Raw genomic sequence first — 16,174 nt, 5'->3', positions numbered from 1 at the left:
ATCAGCAGGCGAGGAGGATAAAGTGTCTAGCCCAGGGACATAACGACTAAGACGGATGGAGCGGGGGTTCAAACCGGCAACCCACCGGTTACAGGACGAACCCCTCCCATCTGAGCGACAAGTCCCAACATGCAGCCCTTCAACCTTAAATATCTCAAACACTAAAAACAAACAAATCAGACTAAAGGAGAGTTAACTGAATTACTCAAGTAAAACTTCACAAAGCAAAAGACATTCAGGTATTTAAACATCTGAAAACATAGGAGACAATATTTTAGCAACTTTTTCTTCACATACGAATGGAAATAAAGATTATAGATATTTACATTTAAAAACTCGGACTTTCCACTTCTAATATTAAATCTCCTTTTTAATACTTCAACAACTAGTAATGATCTCTTATTGGAATGTAATCATTTAATTTAATTTAATAAACAAAAACTCTGATTTACCGTATTTGGAACACGCCCACCAGACGCAGAAGACAAATGATCCAAAAAGGCAAACTGAAGCTATCACTTCAACAGAGAAGACGGCAATCTGGAAGTCGGACCACATCCAGGGAGCTGAAACTACATCAATATGGTCCCATCAATATTTATATAACTGATGAAAATGTATTAGACAACTGTTTAAACAGCAGTTTGAGTGGATCCTAAATTTGTTCGAGCATCACAGAATGATCTATGCTAACATCCTACAAGAGAACCAAAACGATCAGGAAAACAACTATAAGGACAATCTAAATCTGTCTGCTTTATAAGGCAAGCATTAAATATACAATCTGCCTCTTCATTAATTAATCAATTAAAGATTTTTGGCCTTTTTATTTTGTGTTTATTGCCTCAAGTCTCAATTATTGTAGGTTATAACTTGTATTTAATATGTTAAAACACATTTACCTATCTCTTGTCATACTGTTTACTGCTATATTAAAAAGCATTTCTGTCAGTTGCTGATTTAGGACAAGTTGCTCTTTATAAATAATATCCATGATTCCTACCCTAATCTGGGGCATAAAAAATTCAAACATCCAGATACAGGTGAAATACACAGTTAAAAGAGTAGATTACAATGAAATATAAAGTTTTAACTAAAAGAAATATTTAGGTAAACCATGAAGTGTGAAATCATCTTTGTACCTGAAAGAAGGATCTCTGCTGTCCTGCTCTGGTTCGTCTGTGGCTGCTCGACTCTGCAGACAACTCTGTGATCACAGATCCATCCCATGTAAGTTTAAACCACTGTGTTTAATTGTATTTATTTTTGAAGTTTATAGTAATAAACAAAGTTCTTATGACTTTATGAGCACTACAGCTAACACTTGTTTGTACCCATTTAAGGAACATTAAAGAGCCTAAAGGATTCTACTCCCAGTCATTTTTAAACTCGGGAAGATTTCCAACAGTTGCTTTTGAGTTCCCTCTAGTGTTAGAAAAAAAAAAAAACATCCTTGTAACTATATGCCTTTAGAGGCAGAAACATTATAAGGGCTTATTTTATTTGTGTTAATAAGTAAACCCTCTGAATCTAAGAGAGCTATAGGATTTTAGACTTTCACAACTGTCTGAAACAATGATGGTTAGCCTTCAGGTTGTGACCCTTCCTTAGCTCCCTTGTGCCGGTGCATGTGGTTTCATTTTCTGTTTACAAGGCTCTGTCTTTATTTATGCGTGCACAGTGTTTTGTAGAAACAACTTGTCTCACCCATCATTCTTAAGGCTCTCAAGGTTGCAGTTATCCCTGTTGCTCTTGCATGTTTTCCTACCACACTTTGTCCTTCAACTCAACTTTCTATTAATATGCTTGGATACAGAAACTCTGAACTACCAGCTTCTTTACCAATGACCGTTTGTGGCTTTACCCTCCTTATGAAGGGTGTCAATGACTCTTCTGGATATTTGTCAAGTCAGCAGTCTTCTCCATGATGGTGTGACCCAGACTGAGAAACCGTGTAGAGGCTCAGGAACACTTTGCACTTTGAATTAATTCGCTGATAAGAGTTTGATGCAATGAGTTACCAATGTTTAACTTTTTCACAGTATTCTGATTTTCGAGACACAGAATTGTGTTTTCATTATCTGTAAACCATAATCATCAAAATTACTAGACATAAAGAGTTGAAATATTTTACTCTATGTATATTGAATCTATGATTTTCACCTTCTGAAATGACAGACAAACAAAGTATTGCAGTTTAAGACATTTAAATTTTTTAGGTGTATCTGTGAATATATACGTAGCCTTTTTTATCTGCAGATACTAATTGATGTCAGCAGGTGGCAGAGTTGGACCATTTGGTGGTGATTTCACACATTTTTCTAGCACTTTTCCCACATGAAAATCACAAAGTTCAGTAATGTGTTGTAATGTCTAGACATTTCTACTTTTTAGCACTTTGATTCTTTTCTTATTTTATTGTTTTATATGGGCTTTAATTTATGTATCTTACTAGTGATGCTAATACAAGGCAATAGCTTGCTGTAGGTACTAGTCATTAAAAAGCAAAGAAAAGCAAAGCAGGTTGCTCCATCTTTTATAGCTGACAGAGTTTAGAGGTTAGTAGGTAGGTACGTACAAGGACTAGTTAGTTGGTTGGTTAAATAATTGAGTGAATGATTAATATACAGGTCCTTCTCAAAATATTAGCATATTGTGATAAAGTTCATTATTTTCCATAATGTAATGATGAAAATTTAACATTCATATATTTTAGATTCATTGCACACTAACTGAAATATTTCAGGTCTTTTATTGTCTTAATACGGATGATTTTGGCATACAGCTCATGAAAACCCAAAATTCCTATCTCACAAAATTAGCATATCATTAAAAGGGTCTCTAAACGAGCTATGAACCTAATCATCTGAATCAACGAGTTAACTCTAAACACCTGCAAAAGATTCCTGAGGCCTTTAAAACTCCCAGCCTGGTTCATCATTCAAAACCCCAATCATGGGTAAGACTGCCGACCTGACTGCTGTCCAGAAGGCCACTATTGACACCCTCAAGCAAGAGGGTAAGACACAGAAAGACATTTCTGAACGAATAGGCTGTTCCCAGAGTGCTGTATCAAGGCACCTCAGTGGGAAGTCTGTGGGAAGGAAAAAGTGTGGCAGAAAACGCTGCACAACGAGAAGAGGTGACCGGACCCTGAGGAAGATTGTGGAGAAGGGCCGATTCCAGACCTTGGGGGACCTGTGGAAGCAGTGGACTGAGTCTGGAGTAGAAACATCCAGAGCCACCGTGTACAGGCGTGTGCAGGAAATGGGCTAAAGGTGCCGCATTCCCCAGACCTGGGCTACAGAGAAGCAGCACTGGACTGTTGCTCAGTGGTCCAAAGTACTTTTTTCGGATGAAAGCAAATTCTGCATGTCATTCGGAAATCAAGGTGCCAGAGTCTGGAGGAAGACTGGGGAGAAGGAAATGCCAAAATGCCAGAAGTCCAGTGTCAAGTACCCACAGTCAGTGATGGTCTGGGGTGCATTGTCAGCTGCTGGTGTTGGTCCACTGTGTTTTATCAAGGGCAGGGTCAATGCAGCTAGCTATCAGGACATTTTGGAGCACTTCATGCTGCCATCTGCTGAAAAGCTTTATGGAGATGAAGATTTCATTTTTCAGCACGACCTGGCACCTGCTCACAGTGCCAAAACCACTGGTAAATGGTTTACTGACCATGGTATCACTGTGCTCAATTGGCCTGCCAACTCTCCTGACCTGAACCCCATAGAGAATCTGTGGGATATTGTGAAGAGAACGTTGAGAGACTCAAGACCCAACACTCTGGATGAGCTAAAGGCCGCTATAGAAGCATCCTGGGCCTCCATAAGACCTCAGCAGTGCCACAGGCTGATTGCCTCCATGCCACGCCGCATTGAAGCAGTCATTTCTGCCAAAAGATTCCCAGCCAAGTATTGAGTGCATAACTGTACATGATTATTTGAAGGTTGACGTTTTTTGTATTAAAAACACTTTTCTTTTATTGGTCGGATGAAATATGCTAATTTTGTGAGATAGGAATTTTGGGTTTTCATGAGCTGTACGCCAAAATCATCCGTATTAAGACAATAAAAGACCTGAAATATTTCAGTTAGTGTTCAATGAATCTAAAATATATGAATGTTAAATTTTCATCATTACATTATGGAAAATAATGAACTTTATCACAATATGCTAATATTTTGAGAAGGACCTGTAAATCCTGATTTTCCCTGTCAGTGTTTTCTAAAAAAACATAAGTTACAGAATAAACTATGGAAACCTTTCTGTTACCTGTTTTTATGACTCTGCACTGTGGCTGTTTGCCTCACTGTGTAACATTCTGTGTTATGTGCTCCTTGTATCTCCACAGTGTCAGTGATGTTGTTCTCTTTTTCATCCACAATCGCCATCAGTGGGGCTGGCAGCCAGCAAGTCGCCTCACAGGCCACCGTCATTCTCCCGTTTTTATCAGAATCCACTGAAAGCCTCGGGTCAGACAGTGCAGCTGTGGAGATGGAATTGAAATGGTTAAAAGCTGATTAACATGATTATTAATTTTCTTCTCTGACTTGTATTCCCTAAATCTGTGGATTTTCTGTAACAGAAACATTAAATATTCTTTATGTGTTTTTTCCCTCTCATCACTAACATCAAAAACTAACATTAGATTGGAACTGATGAGCACAACCAAAATTAAACTGAGGCTGACATACTGACAACCAGCTGCATTTCTTTAGCCTCTCTGGTTCTGTTCCTTTGGATGATCAAACATTGGTAGATCCCCTCGTCTGAGATCCTCACGTTGGAGATCCTCAGCGAGACGTTCCCGTTTTTTACCTCTCTCATGAAGAGGCTCGTCCGGAACTCAAAGGCTGGATTTTTCATCTCAAAAGTCTCAAAGCCATTGCGGTACAAGAAGACCACGTTCGGCTTCAGGCCTTCCTTGGACCACTCCACTGTTGGCATGTCACCGTTGTTAGGGATTTTCAGACTGCAGGGCAGGATGACATTCCCACCGGCAAAGGTCACAATCTGCTCAAGGTGATGATTTGCACAGGAACAACCTGGAAGACAAGAACAAAGATGTAGAATCTAATACATGTGTGGTTATTATTTTAAGATGCATGTGTGAAACAAACATTGTTTACTTACTTAATGTAAGAATGTGGTAAAAATAACGAACAACTTTCACACAATATAACCAAAGAACAGAACCATATTTTCTTCCTTTTTCAAACAAATATTTTATGATCTCCAACACTTGCCTCCAACTGTGTGAGAGTTTTAGTTTTTAATCACAAAAACTGATTTTACTCTGAGTGCAAAGAAAAAAAATTAAACACCCTTTCAATGGAAAATCTAAGCAGATACTTCCCCATTCTTCTGCAGATTTTGCAATCTTGTACTTTCCTTACTTGATTCAACAGGTTTGTGAATCTGGGCCACGTGAGACACTCCCAGAAAAAAATGAGATGCTTTAAAGAGATTAAACCTTATGACGCAGAAAACAGGTAAAACCAGAGGCAATAACTCATGCGTGTGAAGGAAAATATCTAGGATCTGATCATGTTACAAACAACTTAAAACTTGCCACTTTCAAAGCTTTGATTTTCCTGCACAACTGGGAGTGCAAAAAGTCAATAAATCTCACTTGGCAGTAATAAACTTTTATCAGTCTAAAGACACCACTAACATCACTCATGTTCTCTCTTCTCACTATACAAACAGGTCTTGCTTTTAATGTTTCTTGCAAAGTTTTGAATATTTTAGAAAGTTAAAAAGAAATGGTACTGAGAGAAAAAACTAGGGTCACATTTAAAATGTATTTTAGTTGTGATACTTAACCTTAAAGAATGTACTTTATAATATGCAATTGAAGCCCGGTCAAGTGCCTGCTTACTCTGTGTTTATCAGCACATGAACTATCTTTATGTACACTTCCTGCTCATTAGCTTTACAGAAAAAAATGCCAGCAAACATACCTTTTGATGAGAGCATTCCCAGCACAAAGTAAAGACAAAAATACATCACCAGCTGATAAAAGGTCACTTTCATCAGTTTTTAATAGGAAAAAACCCTGAAGTTTGATTAAAACTGTCAACATCCGTAAGCAGCCCTTAAGACTCTTACCAAGTCAACAGCTGATTTGAATCTGACCAAACCTCAAACACAAAATATCTCTATCTTGTGGGCGGAGCTTGACATTGTCTATTCGAATATGCTAACAGACGATCTTAATGGGGCTTTTTTGTTTGTTTGTTTGTTTTCCTTGTTGATAAACTGACCTACCTCCTACCAAATCTTTAAACTGAGGAAAGAACTAGTATACTCAGATTAACTTTTGGGGGATTTTATTGTTTTATTGTTCAATTTCTGGGGGATTTTATTGTTTTATTGTTCAATTTCTTAAACTAATACACACACACAGTTTACTTACAAAGTTACAATTTTGGTCACTTACAAAGTTTTCCCAATTGTTCAGACTGACTGACCTTCATTTCTTAAAGTAATGATGGCCACTCTTTTTTTCTTTACTTAGCTGCTATTTTCTTGCCATAATACAAATTCTAACACTCTATTCAGTAGGACTATCAGCTGTGTACTGCATCCACCTTCTGCACAACACAACTGATGGACCCAACCCCATTTATAAGGCTTGAAATTCCACTTATTAAACGTGACAGGGCACATCTGTGAAGTGAAAACCATTTCAGGTGACTATCTTTTGAAGCTCATCAACAGAATGCCAAGAGTGTGCAGAGCAGTAATCAAATAAAAAGGTGGCTACTTTGAAGAACCTAGAATATAAGACATATTTTCAGTTGTTTCACACTTTTTTTGTTCAGTATATAATTCCACATGTGTTAATTCATACAAATACACACACACATAGTGCCTGGCCAAAAAAAAAAGTCCACACCTGAATTTAACAAAGCAAATAGGTACAAGCCTCCCAATGGATAATTACTGCATGGGCGATTATGTTTCAGCTGGCAAAAAGTTATTTACAACTGGTGCAATGAGTTGCTTCTCATTTCTTAAACAACCATGTCAAAAGACACATCCCATGGTCGTGGAAAAGGTGTCAGTCTGTTTCAGAAGGGTCAAATCATTGGCATACATCAAGCAGAGAAAACATCTAAGGAGATTGCAAAAACTACCAAAATTGGGTTAAAAACTGTCCAACGCATTATTATAAACTGGAAGGATAGTGGGGACCCATCGTCTTAGAGAAAGAAATGTGGCCGGAAAAAAATCCTGAAAGATCGTGATCATTCAAGCGATCACTTAAATCAAATCGAAGACAAACAACAGTAGAACTCCGGGCTTTGTTTAATAGTGAAAGTAAGAGCATTTCCACACCCACAATGCAAAGGAAACTCAAGGGATTGGGACTGAACAGCTGTGTAGCCTTAAGAAAACCACTATTCAGTGAGGCTAACCAGAAAAAGGCTTCAATTTGCTACACAGCATAAAGATTGGACTGGAAGAAGGTCATATGGTCTGATGAGTCCAGATTTACTCTGTTCCAGAGTGATGGGCGCATCAGGGTACGAAGAGAGGCAGGTGAAGTGATGCACCCATCATGCCTAGTGCCTACTGTACAAGCCTGTGGGGGCAGTGCTATGATCTGGGATTGCTGCAGTTGGTCAGGTCTGGGTTCTGCAACAGTATGTGTTCAAAGAATGAGGTCAGCTGACTACCTGAATATACTGAATGACCAGGTTATTCCATCAATGGATTTTTTCTTCCCTGATGGCACGGGCATATTCCAAGGTGACAATGCCAGGATTAATCAGGCTCGAATTGTGAAAGAGTGGTTCAAGGAGCATGAGACATCATTCTCACACATGGATTGACCACCACAGAGTCCAGTCTTTAACCCCATTGAGAATCTTTGGGATGTGCTGGAGAAGGCTTTGCGCAGCGGTCAGACTCTACCATCATCAATGCAAGATCTTGGTGACAAATTAATGCAACACTGGGTGGACACAAATCTTGTGACACTGCAGAAGCTTATTGAAATAATGCCACAGTGAATGCGTGCCATAATCAAAGCTAAATATTAATATTAGGAGTTTGTGACCTTTATACATACACACACACACACACACACACACAAAAGAGATAAACGTTGTGACGCAGAGAACAGGTAAAACCAGAAACAATAACTCATGCGTGCAAGGGAGAATGAACATGATGTGATCACGTTACAAACAATTGAAAACCTTTCACTTGTGAAGATTTGAGTGCAACAAGTAAATAAATCTCAGACAAAAAATAAACTGTCATCAGTCTCACTTCTGCCTAAACATCAATCATGTTCTGTCTTTTCACAACAGATACAGGTCTTGCTTTTAAGGTTCCAGCAAAGTTTTGAATATTGTGCAGAGTTCAAACAGCAGTACTGAGTTTGTCTGTACAAACTTGGCAATAAAGCTGATTCTGATTTTGAGAGAAGATAGTCAGTAGTATTAATATTTGCTAAAACCTACAGGGATATATTCAGGAAGCACATAGTCTGATGGTCGTAAATAAAATCCATCTTCAAAACTCTTTGCAGTGTTTCTGCTTTTTGACAGAAAGGGGAAATTTTCCATGGCTGTGGCTTCAAAGCCTTAACGTTACGAAAACACACAGAACCTTTCTCTGCAAATTTACAGGCTGCTAGATAAGAAAAAGACTGTCGAAATAATGCATTCCCATTTAAACTTAACTGGTGTCAAGTTCTCGAGTTTATAGGAGGCCTCATTCTGGAAGCTGAACAGATTTGTGTGTTATTGAACGGAACTGTTAAAATGCAAATTATATTACTGCTTCAGAAGAAAATAATTTATTCAAATTAGGATGGACACATTTAATAGACTTTGAGTTGTGAAACTTAACCTTAAAGAATGTACTATATAATATACAATAGACTCCTGCTATGTTTACTCCAAAAGGTTCTTATCTAATATCAGACATGCAACAGCAGCCCAAATCCCAGAAGTTGCTGTTGAACCACCTTTATTATATATGTGTATATTGTACATTGTAAATTTGTATATTCTGTAATGCAAAAACAGAACAAAAGAGCAAAGTGTACCGGAGTCAAATTCCTTGTTTGTATGTACGAACTTGGCAATAAAGCTTATTCTGATTCATCCAGACCCTCAGCTGAATTAAAACAATGAAATCCAATTTAACATGTAGCCCACTGATTTACTTATTTCTGTAAAAACATCAAGCCTCGAACAAAAACTGGTTCTGTTTCTGCATTCAATTTGCATTTGAGCGATTACCTCATCATTGGGCCAGGTTTCCTGCTACCAGCAATACAAACAAATATTACATTTCTCTCATTTCTTTCTATGCATTTAAATAGTAAAGGAAGAGGCTCAAAATTGTACATGAACAAAACAAAAATGGTTGCTCTTGCAAGTTTTGTAATCTTTGGATTAAACTTGAAGTCTGAGTTGACCTACAAAAAAAAAAAACACCTTATCCTTACAGGGTTGCAGTTTTTGACCATCAAATATGTGTTGTAATTATGAATATGAATATATTATTTAATATTAATATTTTAATATTTTATCAAATTATATTTCAGCCTGTTAAGGGTGGTCCTGTGAATACCAGACCAATAAGGCGGTGGCATTAGAACAAAATTGAAAGGGATGAGCCAAGCTCTAACATTATTAAATAGCAAAACTCTGCACACACATGGAATGAATTCACACAATTTCTTAAAATACAAGAATTTAATAACAAAAATAAGTCAACTCAAAGTCAAACATATTTCAATCAACAAACTCTTTACTATGCTAAAACAATCCAACTAAACTACCAAGCAGAATTAAAGAATAGGGAAGACTAATGGGCAATGTACAATATAAACAAGCTGATCAAAGATGGTTGAAAACCATCACTGAAAGACTGATGCAACATTACCATGCAATATTTATGTTTGAGAACCAAGGATTATCTTGAAGAATCGGGAAGTGGAGTTAAGTTAGTCTTGGAACTAACTTAGAAAATAATTGACATACCTTTAAACAACTATTAACAATGTGAGATCAGATAAAATATTATTTTAATAAAATAATATTTTAAAGAATTATGCTGAATAAAACCAACCTTCTGGATGACCAATTCTCAATGGTGTTTAATTAGCTGCCTTTATTTATTAAAATAATATTTAAAGAAATAAGAACCAAATCTTTCTGGAGAAATGGGCTTAATTCTGTTAGTTAGTTATCAAGTTTAGTAAAATAATGTTTAGGGAAATATTGGTTTATTATTTTGGACAGTGACGTCATGGGAAGTCCGCTGTTACCCCTTTTCCTGGCTGACCTGGAAGTAGGTTAATGCGATTTATTTAGAAAGTTGCAGAAAAGTTTGTAATGGCCTTTCATTTTGTAACCATGGCTGGGTCCCAACATATGGCTAGTCCATCACAGGGTAACATGTAGAAACAAAGGACATTTTCTCACAGCTAAGTGAAATTCAGAGTAACCAGTTAACCTAACAGTCAAGTTTTTGTTCTGATGGAGGAAGCTGGAGTAACCAGAGAGAACCAACGCATGCACAGGGAGAACATTCAATCTCCATGCAGAAATACGCCAGGCTGGGACTTGAACCCAGGACTTTCTTGCTAAAAGGCAATGGTGCTACCAACTGCACCACCATGCAATCTGCAAAGATAATCTAGTAAAGGGGAAATATTTCATTCTCATACATAAGAGGAGGCAACCTGTTTGTTGTGCACACATTGAATACTACAGGCTTTACCACAAGACAAAGTTAAAGTGTTAATCTCCATCATCCTTTGTTACACTGCTAAACTACACATTTGAGCTGCTTTCATCAGTGAAACCATTAACACATGCTACTGTAACCATGTCTGACTTCAGCAAATGGCACAGGACCACAATTTAAGTAAACAGAAGTGCTGAACATGCTGGTGAGAAAGCAGAACAGATTGTGAAAACTGGAAGTTGCAACTAATGTGGATCAGTGTAAAACATCAATAGAAGCATTCAAATTACTCCATACATCATCACACAAACGTCAACAAGCGTCATACAAATTTAACCTCTTACCTACTGATGTTACTAATTAATAAATTAAATCATTTCCTCCACAACTTAGCTATTCTATTGAAATTAGGGCCTCATTTTTTGTCAAATTTATCTACAATCTACAAAATGTTCTCCGCTTCATAAACGTTTTAGTGTCATGAAACCCAAAGTCTCATCAGTTTCAGTGAGTTTGATTCTCTTCAGTTACTGCAGAAACAATGAGATAAAACCCGTTTAAATTACATTATTGCTGATTTACCTGTGCTTCAGGAAGTGTATTGTTGCAAGTGATTTGCCAAGTGCCTGTTTAGTCTGAGTTCATCAGCACATTTACTGTCTTCATGTACATTTCTTGCTCATTAATATTTATACAGAGAAAATAACTGCAAACTTCTTTCTATACATACCTTTGAGAAGACTACTTCCAGCACACAGTGAAGACATAAATACAGGTCCTTCTCAAAATATTAGCATATTGTGATAAAGTTCATTATTTTCCATAATGTCATGATGAAAATTTAATATTCATATATTTTAGATTCATTGCACACTAACTGAAATATTTCAGGTCTTTTATTGTCTTAATACGGATGATTTTGGCATACAGCTCATGAAAACCCAAAATTCCTATCTCACAAAATTAGCATATCATTAAAAGGGTCTCTAAACGAGCTATGAACCTAATCATCTGAATCAACGAGTTAACTCTAAACACCTGCAAAAGATTCCTGAGGCCTTTAAAACTCCCAGCCTGGTTCATCATTCAAAACCCCAATCATGGGTAAGACTGCCGACCTGACTGCTGTCCAGAAGGCCACTATTGACACCCTCAAGCAAGAAGGTAAGACACAGAAATACATTTCTGAACGAATAGGCTGTTCCCAGAGTGCTGTATCAAGGCACCTCAGTGGGAAGTCTGTGGGAAGGAAAAAGTGTGGCAGAAAACGCTGCACAATGAGAAGAGGTGACCGGACCCTGAGGAAGATTGTGGAGAAGGGCCAATTCCAGACCTTGGGGGACCTGAGTGGGACCACCACTCATACATTGTGAGTCGTGAAGTCCCAGAGCTGTTAAAACTGATGTTTTTTTTTAATAAATTGACGCATAGGTCCAAATATTTTCTTTCTGTGCAAACTTAGGGTTTTCTCCAACCCCAAAATATTATAATTGCCCCAGATTTGATGGTAAATGGTTGATTGTTGGCTCTGTCCCTATGATTGACTGTGGACGTGTTCCACCGTGCCTCTCTTCCTTTGACCGCTAAAGACAGGATCTAGCTCCAACACTTTAACTCCCATTCAACAGGTTTAAATGATTGTGTGTTTGAAAGGTAGGAATTAGTCTGAGCGTACAGGATTTTCACTTGTGTTTCTACACTATTACAACGTTATGCAGAAAAGGCCAGACAAGTGTGCCACAACTGAGCAGTGCCATACAAGGGGTCACATGCAGTGAATCTGAACAGTGTATAAATACCTAAAATGCTAGATTTCAAATGAGGACATCTATCCGTCCATCTGTCCTCTACACCTGCTTGTCCGTCAGGGTCAGCAGTCTACAGGTGAGAGGCGGGAACAAACAATGGACAGTTCTCCAGTCCATCACAGGGAAACACAGAGACACACACAGGACAAGCATCCATGCACACACACTCACACCTAAGGGCAATTTAGACTACTTATAACCTAACAGTCATGTTTTTAGACTGGAGGAGGAAGCCAGAGTACTCAGAAAGAACCCAGGCTGGCACTGGGAGAATATGCAAACTCCATGCAGAAAGACCCCAGGCTGGGATTTGAACCCAGGATCGTCTTTCTGCAAGGCAACAGTTCTTTACATATAACCTCAAAGCTTAATCCTTCTGACTTTCTGTCAGAAACACAAATGGTGGCATTACCATGAGCTAGCCTGTGTACGCTGTAGATAAAAGCTCTAAAAAGGTTTTGGTAAATCTGCCAGAGGACTGTAAGGGTTGTAGGAAGAGAAATATGACCTGAGCTCAGATTGCTGTCTATGCTGAACCAATCCAAACTTCTGGATATCGGGGTCACTCTTTGAAAGGACTTCTGTTTTTGTCAGGTTTTTTTTTACTCCTGGGTGAAGATTTAGATGCAGAAGAAACCAAAGCCATCAGAGTTGGACAGCTTTGATTATGCTGTTCCCTTCGGGATATGTGTGCTGCAGCTGGAACTTCGATTGGACTTTGACAATTGTCAGTTTCTAAAGACTTTGAAGCCACTTTTTTTGGATTTTGATCACAAAGGATGTTTGTAGTGTCTGTGTTGGAATCTGAAGATCGGTTACAGAGTACAGGGAATGATTTGGTGGGACTGTGGGAGACTGTTGGCTGCACATGTTGGCCACAGGCAGGGTATTGTTGAGATCTAATGTCCTGCAGTGTGTGGATAGTCTCATATTTTTTGCCGGATGATTTCATCTAGTTGGCGGATGATTTCATCTTGTTGGCGGATGACCTGAGATGTTTAACCTCATCTTTCAGCTGCCTGTTAATCCTGCTATCAGTGATTTCAGTCCCGTCACTCACAGTTGATTGGATCAGGAGGCTTTCGCTGTTATTACTTGTTAAACTTTGGTCCAATATCTTCTTTGCTAAGGGCTTTTTTTGCCGACCTGTAAAGGTAATATAGAGGAGCTGTTAGCAACAACAAAACACTTATAGGGCCTGAACTTTAAAAGGTTTGCGTGTACAAAACTGCATACGCAAAGCTGATCTACAAACAAGGTGGTAGTAGGATTACGTGTGCAAAATCAGTGGAACTGCAGGCGCAAACCTTTTTGCGTGTCTGCCTTCATGAATAAGTAAAATATATGATAATGACCCAAACGCTCAAATTCATGGAAGGAGGATATACAAATGTCATCCCTTGTCACCCGCAATGTGATTTTCAAAGCCTGAAGCAATTTGCGGTCGCAATTTTTGCGCGTGGATTTAGCACGTTTGAAATGCAGTTGCTAACTGGGACGCAAAAATGTCTGCTGTCACTTTGGACAGAAGGAGGCATAGATAGAATGACAGATGACAGGGAGAGAGAATCTTCTGTACATGTGCCAACATGAGGCGACTGTGGCTCAGTGAGAAGAAGGGTTGTGGGTTAGATTCCAGCTTTCTCCTGCCACAAGGCGATGTATACCTGAGCACAGCACTTAACCTCATATTGCCAACCGATCTGCACATCGGTGTTTGAATTTGTGCGTGTTAGTGAGTGTGTCTGGGAGAATGTGGCTCTAATGTAAAGCGCCTTGAGCGGTCAGTATGACTGGAAAGGCGCTTTGTAAGTTCAGTCCATTTACCATAACACATTAGGGTTGTCAAAAATAAAAATATTAAAAATAGATGAGAATAGAGGATTCTATGTTTAATTATCTAATATGCACATCATGCAAAAGACCCACTGTGCTTTGATGTTGATAATTTAATTAATAGGAAAGAACTAAAGACATTATAAGGCAGATTAAATCCTTCATTTGCAAACTAGATGCTAAAATCACTTCTTAGCAGGTGAAAAATCACCATTTAAGCCAGCTTTATTGATAGTAACGTAATGTAGTTGCAGGGCAATCGGAGCCGGATCAGTTTAATTACGTGTTTAAATGTGAACATATGCCAGGGGAGGGTTTTGTTTATGCAGTAAAAAATTATTTTGTGTCACCAAAAAATCTATTTAAACAATCAAACAGGTTGTATGTCATTAAAATATTGGCAAAATAAACAAAAGGAATTAAGTAAATACATTGGAAAATAATTTATTTTTATGTACATAAATGTTCGATTTAACTTTTTTGCAGGACAGCTATGTGACGATATTTTTTAAAATTAGCAAAGCTATAACATATAGATTGCCAACTCCTACAATAATCTATTTTTATGTTGCTAATATTATGCTCAGGCTTAAATATTGTGGCTGTTTATGATAAACTTCGAACTCTTCAAGCATATACTATCAAAAAACAACAGAACCCGGTAATGCTTTGAAAAGAATTAAAAGATCAAGGAAAACAAATAAATTAACAGACATATTTGACTTTTTGTTAATATAGATTGTCCAATTTGTTGTGTGTTACATCAAGCAAGATAAGAGAAATTAAATTTGTGAGGGCAGATGACAAACCTGCTGTGAGTAGGACAACAAAAGTTAACTAACTGTAGTGGTCCAGAAAAGCAAGGGCCGAACAGAACAGAAGGAAAAAATCAGCAACTGGATAATGTATAAGGATGCAGTGGATCAATCCCTGCATATTTTTAGCAATACAGTAGAGGATCTGTTTGCTCTTCGTCTTGTTCCAGCCAGTAGCACATGCAATTTCTTCATTTAAATAGGGTGGTCTGTACCTGTTTTGCACCTGTTATCCATAGCACACGCAATCTTTGAAAATGGCAAGCAACATGCCCACTTATTGCACGTGCAATTTACTTATAGTACACACAAATTAGCTCCTGCTATTTGGGATCAGGCCCTTAATGGGTTGTCTAAGTTTAGGAGGTTGTTGATAATGCTGTTCTAGTTATAGAAATGCAATTAAAGTCAAAATAGCCCCCGCCTCAATTTAATGATTCATGTGCTTCTGCACATTCTAATATATTTTTCACTCGTCACCTAAATATAAGAAGTTTACCTTGCAAATATGATCCCTTCATTCATTTCTATCTATGTTGAAATTAAAATTTTCTGTCATTGCTTTGTCAGAGAAATGGCTAACAGAAAACATCACCAAACATCGTAATATAACCAAGATACAGTTCAAGTTCATTTTCAAAGTTTCAAGTTTCAATACCGAAAAGCCCACAACTTTTTCAGTATTTTCTGTGTGGGTGAGTGTGAGTTATACAATTTTTGTATTACATGGGGTATGATGACTTGGCAATTGAATCTAATGAAGTGCTTGAACGGCATTGCTTTGAAAGAATAAATTGCAGGAGGGTTACACCTGATAACCTATCAGCATTTAAAAACTATCCTTCATTATTATACCTTAACATAAAAAGCCTAGTTAAACATCATGATGAGTTACTCTCTCTGCTAGACAGTCTTGACCAAAGGTTCAACATTATAGGCTGTACTGAAACGTGGGTAAACGAAAGAACATATCTGGACACACTTAATCTGGATGGC

At 37.9% G+C, this 16,174-nt stretch overlaps 2 protein-coding genes across 4 annotated transcripts in view; one reads left to right on the top strand and one right to left on the bottom strand.

The window, feature by feature from the left end:
* The window catches only part of LOC124880824 (gastrula zinc finger protein XlCGF57.1-like), a 219,484-nt gene that overhangs the window by 107,971 nt on the left and 95,339 nt on the right, over positions 1–16,174 (top strand). The window lies entirely within an intron of this gene.
* The window catches only part of LOC124880821 (butyrophilin subfamily 1 member A1-like), a 32,206-nt gene that overhangs the window by 3,879 nt on the left and 12,153 nt on the right, over positions 1–16,174 (bottom strand). For 2 of the 3 annotated variants that reach the window (XM_047386177.1, XM_047386178.1), the window contains 4 exons: positions 4,695–5,045; positions 4,273–4,486; positions 1,143–1,207; positions 453–572 (listed from right to left, as the gene is read on the bottom strand). In XM_047386177.1, coding sequence (XP_047242133.1) covers positions 453–572; positions 1,143–1,207; positions 4,273–4,486; positions 4,695–5,045 — 750 coding nt within the window. Of the gene's footprint in view, positions 1–452; positions 573–1,142; positions 1,208–4,272; positions 4,487–4,694; positions 5,046–5,963; positions 6,098–16,174 lie in introns of those variants that run through there. The other variant, XM_047386179.1, reaches the window with a different exon arrangement.

The sequence above is a fragment of the Girardinichthys multiradiatus genome, chromosome 14, assembly GCF_021462225.1.
Source record: "Girardinichthys multiradiatus isolate DD_20200921_A chromosome 14, DD_fGirMul_XY1, whole genome shotgun sequence".
In the NCBI taxonomy this organism is placed as follows: domain Eukaryota; kingdom Metazoa; phylum Chordata; class Actinopteri; order Cyprinodontiformes; family Goodeidae; genus Girardinichthys; species Girardinichthys multiradiatus.
The sequence above is the reverse complement of the archived record's forward strand: the minus strand, read 5'-3'. Positions and strand labels throughout refer to the sequence as shown.